This window comes from Lepisosteus oculatus, chromosome 5 (genome assembly GCF_040954835.1).
Source record: "Lepisosteus oculatus isolate fLepOcu1 chromosome 5, fLepOcu1.hap2, whole genome shotgun sequence".
In the NCBI taxonomy this organism is placed as follows: Eukaryota; Metazoa; Chordata; class Actinopteri; order Semionotiformes; family Lepisosteidae; genus Lepisosteus; species Lepisosteus oculatus.
In genome coordinates, this window is record NC_090700.1 from 37,007,383 (window position 1) to 37,025,840 (window position 18,458).

Here is an 18,458-nt window from a genome sequence, read left to right on the forward strand (position 1 = left end):
AGGGTTAGTTTTTCCAGAAGCCAGTACACCTACTGCAGTGTGTCTTTGTAATGTGGAAGGAAACCCATGCAAACATGAGGGGAACATACAAACTCCACACAGATAGTACCCCAGGTGTGGATCTGAACCTGGGGACCCTGTGCTGCAAGACAGAAATGTTAAGAACTGTACCACTGTGCGGTCCTCATTGGTTATCAGTATTTAAAAATACCATAAAGTGTCCTGCACAAGTTCATTTAGACTTTTTGGAGCAGTGTGTGATTTAGTTTTTACACAAGGGGGTTTCTTTATGAAATCTCAGTTGTAACCATCTCTTCTGGGTGGGATTGTGGTCTCCATTAGCTACTAGTCTAGTAACAGACAGTATGTATAATAAGTGTATAATATAGGTCAAATAGCTTTCTTTTATTTGTAACCTTTCTTACGTATGATAGCAACCACAGCTGTGCTCCATAAATCAACTTGAACATTTTTTAGAATGTTTTAATATAAATGTGGTTCTAATGAAACTGCAAAATATATACCAGCACAACATTTTTTAATGTCTGATCATCACTGTTAGGCCACCCTTTCCCGTCCCGTGACTGTCGCCTAAAACACCGGCCTGTTGCAAATTAAAAATAGTCCCCTCAGCAGAGACATCAGAGCCAGGCTGCTCCTGGAATAATCCCCCCGTTTTACAGCACTAATTAAACTGTCTGGCGCCCCCACTTCTCCCCCTCCCCCATCCTCCCCCTCTGACCTGCAATTACTGATCATATTGTAAACAGGAATTTTATTTCAGAACAATGCCGAACAAGCTCAAACACGCTGTTCACTTTGAACCTGCTACCCGGTTTAGTTTCAGTGACATCAGAGACAGGGGGTTTTGTTCCAGCCTGGGCCGTCCCAGTGAGGAAAACGCACCCAGCAACTTGAAACACCCCTGCACATCAATCACAGCCCCACACGTGAGCCCCCACTTCTATATCACTATCCAGAGCAATATCAGTAACTCTTTGTCTGCTGAGCCTTGCTTTTCTGCTTTGACTTCAGTATCCTGGGGTGAAGGCTGGTTGAAAATTCAGCTTAGTTTGCATTTTAAGATGGTGTTAAAATTGTTTTAAAATTGTGGGAAGATCCTGAAACTGACCTTGACTTGGCAGAAGACTTTATATGAGTGTGAAGAAGAGCTATTCATAAGAGCGATCTATTATGTCGTATCCATAAATACGTTAATTGATGAGATGAAGTAATGCAGTTAAGTGTAGTTTTACAGTTGTTAGTAAATTATATGCACAACCTCATATCACATATAGGGTGCTTCTATGCAGACTAATGAAACTGTATAAGTCTTTTCTAGACGTAACTAACTAGTTTAAGTGAAACAGAGCAAAACAAAGCAATAGGTTTTCCCCAAAAGTACAGTGTCCCTTATCCTGTGTGATTCTATTACATTGCCCAGTCTAAGGATACTGGTGCTCTGCCTCCAGAGTGGATTATCATTATGTTCTGAGCATTGATGATTCATCATCATCACATCCCTTTAAATAACCATTTATCCAGTGCAGGGTCATGGTAGCCCAGGAAATAACAGGCTAAAGACAGGATGCACAGTGGATGGTCCATCACAGGGCCAGTTTTACAGAAGCCTGTAGCATGTCTTTGGACTCGGAGGAAACCCATGGGAACCTAGGGAGACCATACAAACTCCACACAGATAGAGCCACTGGTCTGGAATTGAACCCAGAGCCCCAGCGCTGCAGGGCAGCAATGCTCACCACTGTGCCACCATGTCACCCACATTGATCATTCTTAGTATGAAAATAAGATTGTACTGGAAGGGAAATGACGTATAACGCAAGCACTGTGCCCTGGGTGGACAGGCACAGCACACAAATGTCTCGGCTGTGCCAGATCTGTGTGCTATTTGAAATTGTGTGTGCCAGACACTCTAGAAGCAAGTGTAATGCTTAAGTTATGTACCCTGCATTTTTAAATGAGGAAATATGTATTAAATATATCAACTGCAAAAAAGTTATTTTCCTTCATAACCCAACCCTGGTGCTGGGAACCCGCACACCTGCCAAACTTTCAGTTGCTTAACTGAGTTCTTAACTGTCCCAATAAGATGAATCACCTCTTTGAATTCAATTTTGAAACATGTTGGAGGTTGTGTTTTAACTGATGTAGTTCATGTGTAATTTCAGTGGGGAAGAAATAGATCTTCAAATGTTCTAATGAAGCAAAGTCTCAATTAAGTAGAGTTAGGCTGGATCAGACATGTGGGTCCCCAGGGTTCAGAATGGGGGACTCTTATCTTAACATAATGGTGATTTAAAGTTCTAAAACCAGCAGTACAGGGCTGTAACTGAAATATCCATATGATATGTGTGGATTATACTTCTAATACTTTTAAAACAAAATTTATTATTTGTTAAACATTATTTTCAATTCCTGTAAAATAATAATAGCAAAAAGGCTTTCATCCTTCTCTTTGGAATATTACAACAGGACAGAAATTATAAGTCTTTCAATTGCTGTTTTACTGATTTGTTTGCATGGCAGAAACAAAGACATCCTTTAATTAACAGAATTAGCAGAAACTGGGAATGAACTGTGCCCACAGTAAGAACATAAGAACAGGTACAAGTGAGAGGAGGCCACTCAACTAATCGAACCCGTTTGGTACTGCAGTTAGGAGCCAATTAATCAGAGGATCTTATCCACCAGTTTCTTGAAAGAAATCAGAGCATCAGCTTCACCAATATGGCTGAGTAGCAAGGTCCATACTTCCACAGCCCTTTGGGTAAAAAGTGCCTCCTGTTCTTGGTTTAAAATGCACTTCTGTGTAGGTTTCTACTTAAAGTGTGTCTTCTGGTCCGTGTTTCACTGTTCATTCTGAAGAAGTCCTCTGGGTTGACATCGTCAGTGCATTTAAAGATTTTGAATACTTATATCAGATCACCTATTAGTCTACTGTGTTCAAGTTTAGTTTTAACTGCAAAACCAATGGAAAATTGAAACTAGTAAAAAGAATTAATACACTACTAATTGTGCAGTGTCTTTGAGGTATCTTTACCCCAACTACAGTACCATTTAGAAATATAATAAAAGTACCAGCAATCATAGCTAAATAATCAAGCATTCATATAATTAATTATAAATAATTAATAAAGCAATCACTAGCAATTAAATAATACATTATATATAAATATCATAAAACACAGGCTTCTTAAAGTGGAATGAGGAAATTCATTTTTGAATAGGAAATATCCATTAGACAGTATAATATAGTAAGAAAAAAATGTAATTTTGCAGAAGAGAAATGTATTCAACTAAGTTGCTAAATAAGAGGGAAAATTATTTTGTATCAAAATAACTAATATAAATATCAGAAAATGCACCGGAGGTATTCCTCAAACTAAGAATGTTCAATCTCAAACGTCTCTGGGGTTGAGACCAAACCCACAAGTAAAAACAGCTCCCAGTGTGTAAGATACCGATGTAGGGCTGGAATCTCAAAATACAAGAGAGCAGAGCTGCATAGAGCCAGCAACATAGTAACCTTACCAGGCCCTGTGTGCGTGTGCATGCATGGTGTTGTACGTGCATGGCAGAATGTTAGTATGGCTTCAGACCATACTAACTTCAAACAACACAGATATCCGTCTGATTTTGTAGCACGTGATGAAAATACAATTTAATCCACATCTCGGTGAGTGTCGTACATACTTAACAGCCATAGGATCTTGCTAGGATGCTCCTCTTTTAAGCTAGCTATTGTTCCTGCTCAAGCATTTTTAATAAACTCTTACTGTAATTTAGAGTGAAGAGAGTGGCAGGACTGAATGATGACGAAATTCTCAAAAAAAAAGTTCTTGGGGATCAGCACTGTGCAGAAATGGAGTTCACATTTGTCCCACACCAACAGTAAATCACAGCTTAACTTGGAAAGCTAAAGACCCTAACCCAGGCTTTTGCACGCCTGCTCTGAAGTGCTTTGAAATTACTGCGCCACCATTTTCTCTTTGTTCCAGTCTAAACATTACATACTGTAGCACTGATGTCTCAAATTACCTTTGTTGCTGTCCTCAGTACTGTGTTCTTTTTATAGGCATTGGTTTCTGTCCATGATTTCAAATGCAAGAAAAAATCCTAAATAAATAAATCAGGTAAACCTCAGTGCTTGTTGATCGTGAGGGACTAGAACAGCATGGGAGCTGATCAAAAGACCTGGCCCTGTTTTTCGGAGGCTGCACAGAATACTCTCTTCTCTTTCCAGACTACGAGAAAGGGGGAAGGGAGCCTATGAAAGGAGCACCTAGTTTCTCCGGTCAGTGGACCGTGTTCAAGTTTAACAGTAAGTCTGGCCCTGCAAATGACACTGATCTGGTCTTCCTTTTTAAAAGATGAAATACAGAAGAAATAAAGCCTGGGAAAATCTGATCCCCTTGATCTGAAAAGGAAAGGGACCGCATTAGGCCATATACTGACAAAGATCAAATTCGGCGGAGGGATCGTACAAGAGTGTGAACAGCATGACGATGCAAAGGACGGCCCAAGACGCAACAGCAGCGTACGCATGCAGCTCGTTCTTGAGGACTTGTGGAAAGCAGGGTTGGGTGTGCACAACACGGAGCAGGCCAGGACGCAAGCCAGGGCGGTCCCAGGCCTTCAGCTGAGCATCTTGTGCCGGTCGAAGACCGTCTTCCTCTGCTCCTGGACCTGCCTCTTCCAGCGCTGCTGCGCCCCCTCCACCCTCTCCAGCACCGAGTTCGCTCGGCCCAGCCTGGCACTGGCAGAGGAGCGCGCGTCCTGCCAGGGAGAGACAGACACAGAGGCACGGTTTACCCCTCGCTGGACAGAGAGAAGAAAAGGAGAATTTTAGCGTGTGAAGACATTTTTTTCTGATTTCAAAATGCCACTTGTGCAGCTATTAGAAATTGTGGGCCTTCTGTCCAAGGCATATCAATAAAACAGAGATGTAGTGTGTAAATATACAAACTCTGCAGCCCAGTTCCTTTTTTCTGCACTCAAGCTGAGCACGTCATTAGAGCCACGTTTGTTTGCACGGCTGGAATGGAGTATAGACCTCATTTGTTTTGGATAAATATTTTATGAATGATCAGAGATAATGGGCTTCTCTCATCATAAGCAGCTCAAGCCGGATATGAAAACAAGACAGCTGCTCAATCACTGGCACTGGCTCCACCTGACAACAAACCCTTCAGTCGTCTTTCAAGCTCACAAGTGCTTCGGCACAGCAAGCTGGGAACAAAAAACAAAAAACAAGGCAAAACGAAAAGAACAAATCCCCCCCCCCCATCCTACAGTTCTGAATTCCCGGTCTCCTTCCCTTCCAATCTTGCAAGATCAAACGCGTGCATGGTCAAATCAGAGGAGGAGTGAGATCATTCAGCCTTGAGGCTCAAACTTGAAATCATCACCTCGGTGATGCAGAGTTGGGAGTGCAGAGAGACACTCTTGACAATGCAGGGCCTGTTTTGATGGAGAGGGTCTTCCACACAATGTGAACAAATCTTTTAAACAAACGTCAGTGCAAAGGATTTGTAAATGAAACAGCAGTAATTTTTAAAATGCAAAAAACAAAACTGTCAACCTTAACAATAAATAAAACAGTGTATAATTTATAATAGCCTAAAAACCTAAATCAGGAAAACAAATTTGTAATGGTACTAAGACTTTAAATGCCCTTTTTTAAAAGGCTCACTGGACTGTAAAAGGACTGAAGATAGTTCATGACTTTTCCACACTGTTAACCACCCACCACTGACACCAGTTTTCCCTTCATAGTTTCCAAGAAACTGAGAGCCATTAACTCTTAGCTGAATAATGGATTTTAATACAAATAAACATTTTACATAAACTTAGATGTGTTGATGTTCTATGGTTGGACTGGAAGAAAGCACCCCTCACCACCAGCACTTGCGTGTATTCTTATGGGGAATTTGTTTTCAATTTTTGTTTCTGATGAACACAGCATTTTTCAGGAAAGCATCTGCCATACCAATCCAGAACTGCTACTGCTCAGTGCATAGAAATACAGCAGTGCATTTGAAAGTTGAGATTGCCTACAGTCCTCACTTTCTTGATTAAGAAGCAGCTTTCTCATTGAATTACTTTAAATGTTTAGCAAAAGTTTCAGGTGCTCCAATGTCACAGACTCCTAAGGTTGGGATGTTAGACAGCTTCCCATGAGGCTTCAACAACAGGATGATTAAACAGGAAGCGTTTTATTAAAAGGTCACCAGGGAGTTATGGGTCTGATTTCCTCAGCACTAGATGAAGTGTGAGGAGACGACTGGGTTTGTGTTTATCTTCGGAGGTACAGTAACTGTACTTTTCAACAGTTCGAGAAAGGAATCAGAGCCTAGGGCTTCATCATTGCTAGTATGGCACTGTAACTGCTTGGCACACAGGTGTTCTGAGTGGGACTGAAGGCCGGGGAGCTGGGGCCAGGTGTGCTTTTAAGAGCAAGTGATGATCACCCACTTCACACCTCAGCCCTGCTCCTGGCCCGGACATGCAGTCATCCGTTCCCGGACAAGTCAGGAACTTAAAAACACGACCTACCAAGCACCTCAATCCCAGCGGTTTTTCCTTCTGGGGACCATATTCAACGGCTTGTGGGAGGGAGTGTTGTTCAGGGGTTGGAGATCAGAGGGCTCCGTCACTCAGCAGGACAGCACCCCTGTCCCAGACGAGCCATCACTGTGATAAACAACCCTCCCAAACTCAGAGCCTGTCAGCAGGCCTCTTTCCACACTAGACCCTGTGCGTTGGAAGGGCTATATGGCCTTTCGGGGAGGGAGGGAATGAGTCTGGGAAATGGATCAAAGCCTCACCGCTTAGAAACGTGTGCCACAGAACTAGCCGCCATGATGAGAACTCTTGCCTCTTGTTTAGAAAAGCTACGTTAAAAACATCGAGGGACAAGTAAAGGGCAAGAACGCAGACATGGAAGACCGGATTTATCTCTGTCCTGAAGAGCACCGAAAAGGTAAACATTACTTTGCGGCCGTCTTGTAGGAAGAGGAGTCTGCCTGCGACACCCCTTTCGCCCCTGGACAGGATACCGGTTCCTTAATTAAAAGGCGCCCCCCTCCCCCCACACAGATACACGTCTGACACGATTTATCCCTTGTTTCCATGTTTTGATGGAAGTCTAAGCCCGCCTCTTAGAGGGGATTAGGAACATCCCAGAGAGTGCTGGGATTTCCGGGTGCTGGCGCTCTGAACCCCTGCCAGCTCCGCAGGTTGGATTAGCCCCGTCAAAGGGACCCGCTGGAGGAGAGCGAACAGGACACAGTGCGGGACGGCTGTTATTAGACAAATGGATACCTGCAGTCCTCCGTCTCCTTCTTTCAGCCTGTCGCCTATTGATAATACAAAGGAAGACATGGCAGCTTCTCGTGAATCGATTTTCAGCTGCAGGGTTGTTTGGAAGAGCCGCCAGATTGTCATTGTCATCTTGGGGCAGTAAAATGAGTTTCAATAGAATCAAAAAAATAAATAAAATGGCAGCAGAACCACCACTCCAAGATCCACGAAACAGAATCCTTTCTTGGCCAAAATGTTTACATTTTAAGGCACCCATAACTTCAACTTCAACTTAATTTAAATACGTGAAACTTTCAAGGAAATAATTTATTGCACCTTTAAAGTTTAGTGAACTGTTTCATCTCATGGGAAGATCAAGGGTTTGGATTTTAAAGAGATTCACTACATTATTTATAAGTCTGATAAACTGTTTGTTATACTATTCTTTTCTGACAGTATTTCTTCCATCATTGTTGATCACTAAACCAGCCTAGTCAGTAGCACTTAAGATTTCAATCGAATTAACAAAGACACTGCATACGAGGTCTTGTTTTTGCAATTCCAGACTTCATCTATGGAGTTGTACTTGTGAGGTTATTTTCAGACTGAAAACTGACACAGGGGTTCGAGTTCCTAAGATATCGGGGAAAGAGTGTGTAAGCCCCAGACTGTGAGATAACTGCACTGTGCCCAGGAGCAAGCCAGGAGTTCAAACAGCACAAAGCAACCTGATATAGACAGAGCCATATTTACATTAAGAGACGTCTTTCACCATGCCCAGCTGGTTTTATTAGACTTAATTAAATTAAAAGCTTTTGATTAATGGAATGGGCTAGCAGTAACAGGTAAGGGGAATGCAGCTGTGGCCTGGGGCTCTTCACTCATTTAAGAAATAAATTCAGATATGAAGAAAAACTATGTACAATCTGCATAAACAAACTTTGCACGAGTGAAAGATCCTAATTCAGGGGTGTCCAGCCCAAATTTGTAGAGAACTACCTGGATCTCCTAGTTTTGATATCCAGTCCCTACAAGGACTGGGACTCTTAAGGACTATGGTTTGAGACCTGTTATTGCAAGTGGTTTAACAGACCACAAAGGAGTTAGTAAGGCACCTTGACTCACTGAACTTAGTGGGCCAAGAGGAATGCTTAAGTCCAAAACCTAGTAACCAGGACATATTTCATACTGTGTTTAATACTATGCTCTGCAGTGTCTGAAGTAGAGAATTGTGGTTTTAGTAAAGCTCAGACGCATAATTCAGGTAGTGATGTGGTACTATGCCTGATGCCATATAAGACTGCAAAGCAGTTGAGCCAAGACAGCAAGGTTAAATGCCCTGTTCTTACGAACAATGTCACAGAGTCCTTGATGACTAACAAATAAGTCAGGGCCTCAATTTAACATCTCATCCAAATAATGAAATTTAAAATTGTGTATACTCAATCTTTGATATATGTAACACATTAATACAATTCTTTTAGAACAAAATAAATGTTAACAGCCCGTTACAGATGTCACCTATTGTTATTGTAATCATGACAACTAAGCCCTCTCCTGCATTTATAGGTTCCCATTTCATTATCCTGCTGGTGATGCTGCTAGGTAACGTGTTTGGTTGCTAAAATAAGACCTAATACCCGTTGTCCTGGGTATATTCCTATGCTATAAGATGTTTGGTCGGTTTGTCACAGTTCTCATCAACAAGTCCCTGAAATTTGGTACCTAAAAGCAGAAATCTACTGCAGTCACACCTGTGATAAAAGCAACCGGCCCAGTCTGGTAGTGTATCAGTCACCTATCAGGGGTCTATGCCTGCCTAGCTTTGCTATCTCCACTTCAGGTACTGTAAGTTGCGTTGAACAGTGCTTGTACCATCCTTCAATTACAAGAGCTGCTACACTGCAATTAGCGCAAATTACACCCCATTCATCTTTTAACCCCTGTGCCCAGGCATTTCCTCAAAATGCTACCTTACCTTTACAGCCCGTCGGAACGGCACTTTAATAATTAGTTACACCTTACTGTTTCCTCTCATCACACAGACCACCCAGTCTCTCTCACACGCTCAACCAAAACCAAAGAAGCAGAAAAAAAAATAAAAAGACATGCACAGAAGGGAAACAAATGAAAACAAAAATACAGAACAAGGGCCAAAGCTGAACAGGGCACAAACAGTCCTAGCGGGCAAGGCAGAAGAAAAAGCTTTTAAAATAGCATGAAAACCAATAAACAAAGGCAACAAGCTGGAGGCAGATCAAAGAACAACACCAGAGTTACAGCGGGGAGCTGAAGAGCCAGTATAAAACACAAATTTTACCAAATCCTTTGGGCCTCCCAAGCTGCTTTTCAAACCACGTATTAGGAAGGTGACATTCTCCGTGCCAACTGTAGCTGATATTTTTATTTCTACTGTACTTCAACAGTACAGGGGATCAAGTATCCCAGAAAATCGGACAATAAGGAACACAGGAGAGCTCCCAATCTGTATAAGCATGTTTTCTATCGGTTTGATCTGCTCTGTGCTTAATAAAAGTGATTAAGGGACACTGACGCATTGCTACTGTACCTTGATGGGAAGGGAAAAAAACACCCTCTAAACTGGATACCTTATGAGAATAATGTGAAAGCGCAAAGCAGACTTGGTCTTAATTGTTAGCAAACTTAAAAGACTTCACCTTGTTCAAAACTAAGGCCAAGTTCTGGCACTCCAGGTGGCGCCAATCCTCCCGTATCGCTCACACTCGGTGCTGAGGATTTTTACAGTGGTTGTCTGTGGTTCTTAATGTCCTTAAGTTCTTAATGGCTCAGGGACCTTGTGCTTTCTAGGTCTTCTAATTTCTCATGTACTGTACCTAGTCACTCGATGTGAACTTGTTGATATAGAATGCATACTGACAACTTGTTCTTGGATATCATCCTCAGTCAACTGAAGGAACTTGTCAGGAATTCTGCATCACTAGATTCTTTTCAAACTAAAGATGGGCTCCATTTACCAATGTGGGATGGCATTACATTCAGTCTCGGGTATTTTCTCAAGCCCGAATTTGAGAAACTATGCGCAATTTCATCAGACAGATTGGGAAACAAAGTGAGAAAAGTGTTGGAGGGCCATGAGATTGCTGGGGGTCTCTTCTCATCAACGGCACAATACACATTTGAATAAACAGAGGGCCGCGGAGGTAAGGCCTAAGCTATGCTCGCAGGATCGGGGTGCACAGGGGTGTGGGGCAGCCGGGTACCTCGCTGTCCTCCTCGTTGCGCAGCGGCTGGGTGTAGGATTCGTGTTTGCGGATCAGCGGGTCAACCAGCAGCAGGAACATCATGTAGAGGAGCAGGGATCCCACCACAGACAGATAGATAATGATGGTCACCTGGGAGAGGGGCACACGGCACAGACTGTACATCCTCAGAAGGGATCTAGCAGAAAGGAATGCTTGCCCCTGATGCAGACGGTTCACCTAGAATATGGCTGGGGGTATGCACACATGCCTAAAATATATTAGCAGTGCAGAGTAGCTTGATGAATTCTGAAGGCCAGGAAACAGAGACGGGCATTGGTTGATGGCCAGTGCAACATCTAGTATATGATAGTTCAGTGTGAAGGGCACCCTTCTTTGCAAAGTGCTTACAGTGTCAGGTGTTGGCCTAGAAATCTACCTAACCGGTTCTGTCATTCCTGACATGTGTCATGAAAACCACAGTATTAAACCTGCAGATCTTCAAGATATTCTTGATATTACCGTTTTTTTAAATGCCCCCCCCCCCCCCCAAAATAATCAAGGAATTAATTTCTTCAGTAGAAAGTAATCGAGAAAATAACGTAAATAACATCAGGAGTCCACTGTGCATGGCACAGCTTTATCTAGGGTCACTATGCCTTAATCTGTTTCTTTGTGGTCACAATTGTGTGATATTGCTGTTGCATTATCTTTATCTTGCAGATGGCCTGAAATTTATAAGCACCAGAATTATATATTGGGTAATACTCCTACAAGATGAAGTGAGTCAGCCTCAGACCCTTTTGTGCAAATCCTGTGGCGTATAGAACCACACAGCCATATATTTGGGAAGTTGTTTCAAGTGCTCTCTTTTGCCTTTGGACTAAAGGGACAAGTCAGTCTGTCTGCATGACCTGCTCTGTGCATCTAATTCAACAAACCAAGGACTGAGGGGTGGGAACTTTCTCAGTTAGGCCTGGCTTTGCCGAGCTGGAGGACTGCAAGGATGAAATTTTAGCGAGGCTGCACTGCAGACACAGAAGCACGGAGCACACTGATGAGGTGGGGACGATGAAGGTGATGGTGGTTGTGATACCTTGATGGTGGTGCTGCTCCGTTCTTCATACTTGCACTCGCACAGCAGGCAGTAGGCCTCCACATCGTGGCCCGGCACTGGCATGGGCTCCACCACGTGCAGGCAGTTACTGTACACAGCGACAGTGGATAGACCCAGTTAGACTGAGCAGAGCCAGGGAGCGTACAGTCCCTGGACAATGTATACCCACTGTCTTTCCAAAAGACATCAGGACATTAGGGAATTCTCCAAGCACATCATGTTGCATGCAGCATTGTTAAAGATCTATGGGTTGTGACCTACTGTATAATTTGACAGGCTCTTTGAAACCAATTATTAATTTTGCTTCTGGTAAATGTTCGGACTAAAAGATGTCAGATCTCTGCAATTACAGAAAGATAGAGGATGCTGGCTGTGGCTCCTCGACAGCTCTGTTTTACACGATGTCTGTAAAAGAATGAAATATAGCATAGGGAACTGACTTTTAAGAGCCTGGCTTTCGGAAAGCAGGGCAAGTATTCAAACACACACTGTACAGATGATTGCGTAGATGAGCTGTTTATAAAATACTGTGCCCCGGTTGTGTAAACACCTAGGCCAGCTCTTACCAGTCTTTCTGAGACACATTCTTGTTGTAGATGTGCCCGCTTATGTCCCTGTAAGGAGGGCAGATACACTTGCAGCGCACATCTTCAAAACTCTGAAAACACACAAGAGGAAGACGGTCTACCCTCAGTTGCCCTCAGCACTGCTGGTCATAGAGGCACATTTCATATCGGACATTTGTTTGTAATATTCAGAGACCCAGAGGCCCCTGGTCTGGTATATTCTTGGGATGAAAACAACAGTGATTTGCATGCAACCCTAGAGATAGTGTAGCCTCTTGTGACAGGGTGTCTGCATAAGAACGGATTTTCACAATGTTTATTTTTAAAATTAGACACACTTGTTAGGAGACCAATTTGTACTAGTAAGGAACTGCTCTAATTGGTCTATACAGAACAGTAAAGGCCTTTAATCGTACAGGAACATATGGAATACTCAGGTAGCAAAGTTATGGGTGGGTAGAAAGTGTGGCAGCTTGAGGGAATTGCTTGCCAATACTGCCATCTAGTGGCAATATTAAAATGCAGAATGCTGAAATAGAAGTGATAAGAGCCTGATAGCAGCTGATAGTCTTTTTAAAGATGGACACAAGTCACTTCAAAACAGATCAGTTGTTTTATTAGGAGATGGTGGGGGAAACGTAACCATAAGAGGACATACTGTATGTAATTTGGACATGAACAACTGCTGTCCAGCCACTGATTAGCTATTACTAAATAATCTTCAATGCAGATGGCATGTTCAGTGTAGTTGGTTCCTTTCATGCCAGATGACAAACACACAAACCTCTTCTATAGTCTGTCTTCCTCTTATTTGTAGTGGTGTCCAGGATGTACATTTATAGTGTAGTGTGGACATAAAATTTGGCGGAGCGGTGGCTAAGGATCTGCACCTGTGGCTGGATGGTTGCCGGTTCGTATCCCGTGAGGAATCTTACTCAATTGGGCCTCTGAGCAAGGCCCTTAACCCCAACTGCTCTAGGGGTGCAGTATAAATGGTTGACCCTGCGCTCTGACCCCAAGCTTCTCTCCCTGTCTGTGTGTCTCATGGAGAGCATGCTGGGATATGCGAAAAGACAAATTCCTAATGCAAGAAATTGTATATGTATAAGTCAATAAAATCTGAATCAAGCATTGAGCGAATGACCCTGTGCACCGGAGCATTCCCAGTCAGCTTCCCAGTCAGCTTGTGTGAAGTGTACTCGGCTCGTGCGAGTGGGGGTGTTTTACCTTGCTGGCGTGCGCCAGGGGGGTGAATCCGCACAGCACACAAGCCAGGAGCAGGGGGAGAAGGAAGCCGAGGCTCCTCGCAAGGTCACACATGGACATGGCGACACGGCGGCGCACGAGGGGGCTCTGTGGGACACAAGCGCTGCTCAGACCTTTGGTGCACAAAACGATGAGACCGAGCGCCACGTAGTGGAGCAGCACGCCCGGAGTCTGGGGTGCGACTCAGCTGGTACCAAAAGAAGAGGGCTGGTATAATTCTGGGGGCTGGTGATGAGGCACCTTTGCGTAGTACTGCACTGTCTCCTGACTGCATTCTGTGTGTGTACCTACAGTATAAATCTGTCCGCAGGTGTGGTTGTATATACTGTACAGCACAGTATACTGTACATGGGGGTCGCACTAGAGGCCTGAAATAACCTTCAAGTGTTGCATAAAGCTTTCAATTGTGTTTTGTAGAACAGTGTAGTGTATTGGTAATTCTTTTTTAAAAAAGCCTTATTTTACAGAAACTCCATTTATCCATTTAACTCAGGAGGGAGGGAACATTGCGTCTCTTTAAAAGCCCTTAATCCGACTTGTTCACAGGCCAGCGAAAATCTCACAATGGTTGTAATCCGAATGTAAAACTAGAAATTTTACTGAACACTATATACTGTGAAATTAAATGTAGAATTCAACATTTGTGCAAGTTGTTTTTATATAATTCTGCTCTTTCTGTGGGGATGGGTGGGAGTCCTATTAAAGGGATTACTTTGCTCAGTTTGGGCTGCAGAGGAATTCTGACAGCAGGGCTGCCACCTTCCAGGTTGATCTCTTCACATCTCCGAAAAGAAGCAGGGCTTGGTTAGGTCAGTACTGGAACAGGAGACTTCAGAGGAAAAACTGGCTGCTCCTCTAAAGATTGGAGGTGGACAACGGCGCACGCCTCAGATATATCATATCTGATATATTTCTGTCGATTTGAGGCGAGTTGGTGATTTTTCCCCCCTTGACCAGAACTTCCAAAGCAATGGCCCAGTATAGTGACCCAGGACCAGCTCCTGCTGACCTCTTGGTCATTGAAGATCCCAGGACTCTAGGAGTGTTAATCCCTAGTGCCCTGGCTACACTGCTCTCTTGGCTTGCCCACTCTTGCCTACCTAAAGTTTTCCCTCAACCCAACTGGTGAGGCAGTTTCTCCCTCTTACCCATGATGTGCTGCAGGGCAGCTGGTGCAGAACACCTTCCCTGGGTCACCTGCGTGTAAAACACTTATAAATGCAATTATTGATCATTATTTGTATTCCTCATAAAATTAATTAGAAATAAAAATCGAATGTAGAAAAAAACACGCAACAGCATGTCCTTCAGGTGGCCGGGTAAATCGGCTCCAATCTCAGCCTTTTTTTTTCATATGCGCTCAGTCCGGTGAAACAGAAAGTCTGACAGCAAGTGAGGTGAGATAGCAAGTCAGTGCCCTATTAGTATTAAGTCACTGCATCCGAAGCTACAGTAAATGTCGAGACCATACACGGGCCTACCAATGCTGACAATGTGAGGTCAATGAATTAAAAATAGTAAACAACTGAGCTGTGTGTATTGTTTTTACATGAACCACGCGAGCGATCTTAAGTCTGATATTTGTGAATACAATCTGTTTTTAAGACGTCTCACTACCCACTAAACGCCACCTCCACACATGTCATGGCGCATCGCAAGGTGGTGACCACAGAGGCAGTCATACTGTACATGTCAATATACAAAATACAAATACACAAAAACACCTTTCATGCACACGTCGGTAAATGCCTGTCCACTGCCCACAGACAGGAGATAAATGACAGCATAGTCATTTAGAGTGTCACAAGACAGTGCAATTTACAAATCAAAACGGAACCTGTTCTGCAAAGCATACGTTTTGTACACAGCACCATTGTTAGGGTCCCTCACTGACAGCAGAAGCAAAAAAAACCGTGATTTCGGGTAACTCAAGGAGACATTGTAAATACTGTTCTGCAAGCAATCGCGCACCGCTCAGGTAGGTTTTCCTATTGTCTTTTTAAAATAAAATAACTCGATATACAGAAGCGGTCCCTGTTCACATACCTTCTCCCCTTTCGTCAATTCGTTCGGATTCCTTAAGCCGAGCGGTCTCTATTCGCGTTGGAAGAGAGCATTGACTGTTCTTCCTCCGGACACGCCTGCTTCCTTGCGATTGGTAAATCTGACACATCTCCCTTATTCCTATTGGTCTATGTCACCTCAACTGCAGAGCGTGAATGACGCACCAATAATAAAGAGGAATATTTTTTTCCCGTTTAACAGATAGCTTCGATTGCTTTTCCTACATTAATTCCTAAAATGTATAAAACGAATACTATAATACCTCGAGGACTCACAAGGCCTTCTTATTGCGTAGGTATTGTACATAGTTTCCTGTCACTACTCTTTGCTTTATTGCGGTGGTTTTCCTGGCAGGTGCATTTACAACCGAGAACAGGAGGTACTGTTTTGCGCACAAAGAGCTGTGGGAGCATGTAGCAACCCTCGCATGCAACGTGTTGAAGCCAACGCCCTGGCTTCTTTCAAGAAACGTCTAGAAGATATCCCCAGAACATTCAGATACAGACAAAATGGGACAGCAGGGTAGAAAGATGGTTCCAAAAGTTTGTATGCTCTCCCCATGTTCACGTGGGTTTCTTTCGAGTGCTACGGTTTCCTTCCACAGTCCAAAGACAAGCGGATAGTTAACCGGCTTCTGGGAAATTTGCCCCCGGTGCCAGTGCGTGTGTGCGTGTCCTGTGATCGACTGCGCCAGTTGCTTGCTGATGATTCCCCACTACCCTCGATTGTATGAAGTGGTTAGAAAATGGAGGGATGGAAAAACAAATGAGCCAAGTGTCCCAATGGCCTCCTGTTTGTTCACTTTCTTGTGCTCTGCACAGCGGTGCCAGCTCGGGCTCCGGAGCTGTGGGGATACAGCAGATACTCCAGGAGGCGACAGGACCTGTGGGTGAAGTGACCCCCGGATAGGTGACAAGCAGTAGCCGTCCTGCCCCAGCAGCCCCACTGCACAGCAGACCGAGAGGAGGGGAGAGAAATCACTTCACCGGCTGAATTTCGGGTGAACGTCTGGTAGGTCAGACTGTACAAGCCCGGAGTGGCATTTAGCCAGGACACTGAAGTTAACATTCAGTGCCTGGGACCTGTAATGATGTAGTTGTAGGGACCTCAGTTTAATCTAACACATAATGAACAGTGGCAACTCTCTCTGCTCCCGGTCACCACACGGGGTTTGGAATTTCTATTGCAGAGGCGAGAGCACCACCTACTGGTTCACCAATGCCACTTAGAGCAGCTGTAACAAGTTTTCTTTAGAGGCCCAGCCCAGCCCTGCTTATCTAAGATCTGACCAGATCAGGCAGGCTGCAAAGTGGGTATTTGGTCAAGTAAAATTAAAGTCCAGTAGAAATAGTGTGTTTATAATTTCCAAGTGATCAACTTGGAAAAGCCTTTAGTACCTGCAGGAGTGTTTTATGTGGTGAAAGGAGCAGAGTGCAGAACAGTCTGTATTTCTGTATTTCCCATTCCTTTTACTATTAATACCTGCTCTTTTTAATGGTTGATTTCCGGTTCATTAAAAAATACTACACATGAACTGAGCAGTCAGTTGCACAAACTTTTTTTTATCATGTATCTCTTGACGAGAGCTTTCTTTTCAAACGGTTCCTGATAATTAGGGAAGTAACTTTGGCTATGCGGTTTCCACTGCTGGAGACACAAACTGAAATCCCTGAAATTATGAACAGTGTGACCTGTATTCCACATTTGGCAGAAAACTCCTTACAACGTCACATGGTGCAATGACTGAAAGTTTGACAAACTTAGAAGAAGTTGTATTTGCTAAAAATGTCTACATTTGCATTTAGTTGCATTTACTGAAATGCAAGCACTGCACATTGTAATAAGTGTGTCAGTAATAACCTTACTGCAGACACAGGCTGCCAGCGACAGTAGTTCTGCAAATGTGATATGCTGTATATGTGTATTATATTATACTTCTCTGTATATACTTCTCTAGGAAGCATTGTCATTCCACCCACCAGTTTCCAGTTGTGTGCTTCCCCACAGCTGAAAACCAACTGCCTTCCACCCTCTCCCCTGTCTACCTTCACAGCAATTCCTCAGAAGGTCATTCTATAGGATCATGAATCTGTCTGCAACAGCATTGTAGAAACGTGCCAATTCCCAATATAATTACAAACTCGTGTTTTTAATGTAGGCCATAATGGCACTAACTTGCTACTGACTAGCATGTAGTGATGATTTTAAATATTAGTATTCTTGCATAATATGGGTTTGAACATATGTCACTGTATACACAAGATGGAATGAACGTTCAGCATCAGTATGTGGGGCGTGCTTTCAGGACGACTGTGTAGCAGTGGTTAAAGTTCTGTACTGGTACTTGGAAGGTTGTGAGTTTGAATCCCAGATGAGAAACAGCTGTTGTACCCTTACACAACACACCTCACCCTAATCGCTCCAGTAGAATACTCAAGCTGTGTAATGAGTATGAATGTATTTCACTAAGTGATATTTCAGCAGAGCAGCACAGAACACAGAGTCCCTGTCCATGAGGGTCAGAGTCCCTCTGTGTTCGTTCTACAGGTTATGTTCAATTGTCATCTGCTTATGGCTTAAAAAAAAGTGATTTCATTTCTTTTCCAAACAATTAATTAAATTCAATTAATCAATGAACATCAGAACTGGAATAAGAACCAGAGGTCCCTGATGCTCTCCAGGGATCCAGCAGGAGTCTTTCAAACTGATGTACACAGTAGGTTCAGTAAAAAAAAACACTGACACAAAGTTCCACCTTTAAAGAGACATTCCTTGACAAATGAGCTGTTTTAAAGTGGCTCTTTCTGTAGGTGGTGATGACTTTTAAGTGGATCAGCAGTTTTCATGAGCGGGGAGCAGGAGGGTGCAGTGCAAGGTGCAGAAGACAGGGGGCGCTCTTGT

The 18,458-nt window shown here is 43.4% G+C and overlaps 1 protein-coding gene across 2 annotated transcripts; it reads right to left on the reverse strand.

Moving 5' to 3' along the window:
• Positions 1-2,501: 2,501 nt before the first annotated feature.
• On the reverse strand, positions 2,502-15,627 carry tmem9 (transmembrane protein 9). 2 transcript variants are annotated; one of them, XM_015342398.2, is made up of 6 exons: positions 15,540-15,627; positions 13,455-13,580; positions 12,228-12,319; positions 11,641-11,749; positions 10,566-10,697; positions 2,502-4,839 (listed from the first exon to the last, which is right to left on the reverse strand). In XM_015342398.2, exons 2-6 carry the CDS (start codon positions 13,551-13,553, stop codon positions 4,657-4,659), a joined length of 615 nt encoding a protein of 204 aa, XP_015197884.2. In that variant the 5' UTR covers positions 13,554-13,580; positions 15,540-15,627; the 3' UTR covers positions 2,502-4,656. The 2 variants fall into 2 exon arrangements, with proteins under 2 accessions (XP_015197884.2, XP_006628591.2); XM_006628528.3 differs by having other exon boundaries at positions 3,656-4,797.
• Between the last annotated feature and the right edge of the window lie 2,831 nt (positions 15,628-18,458).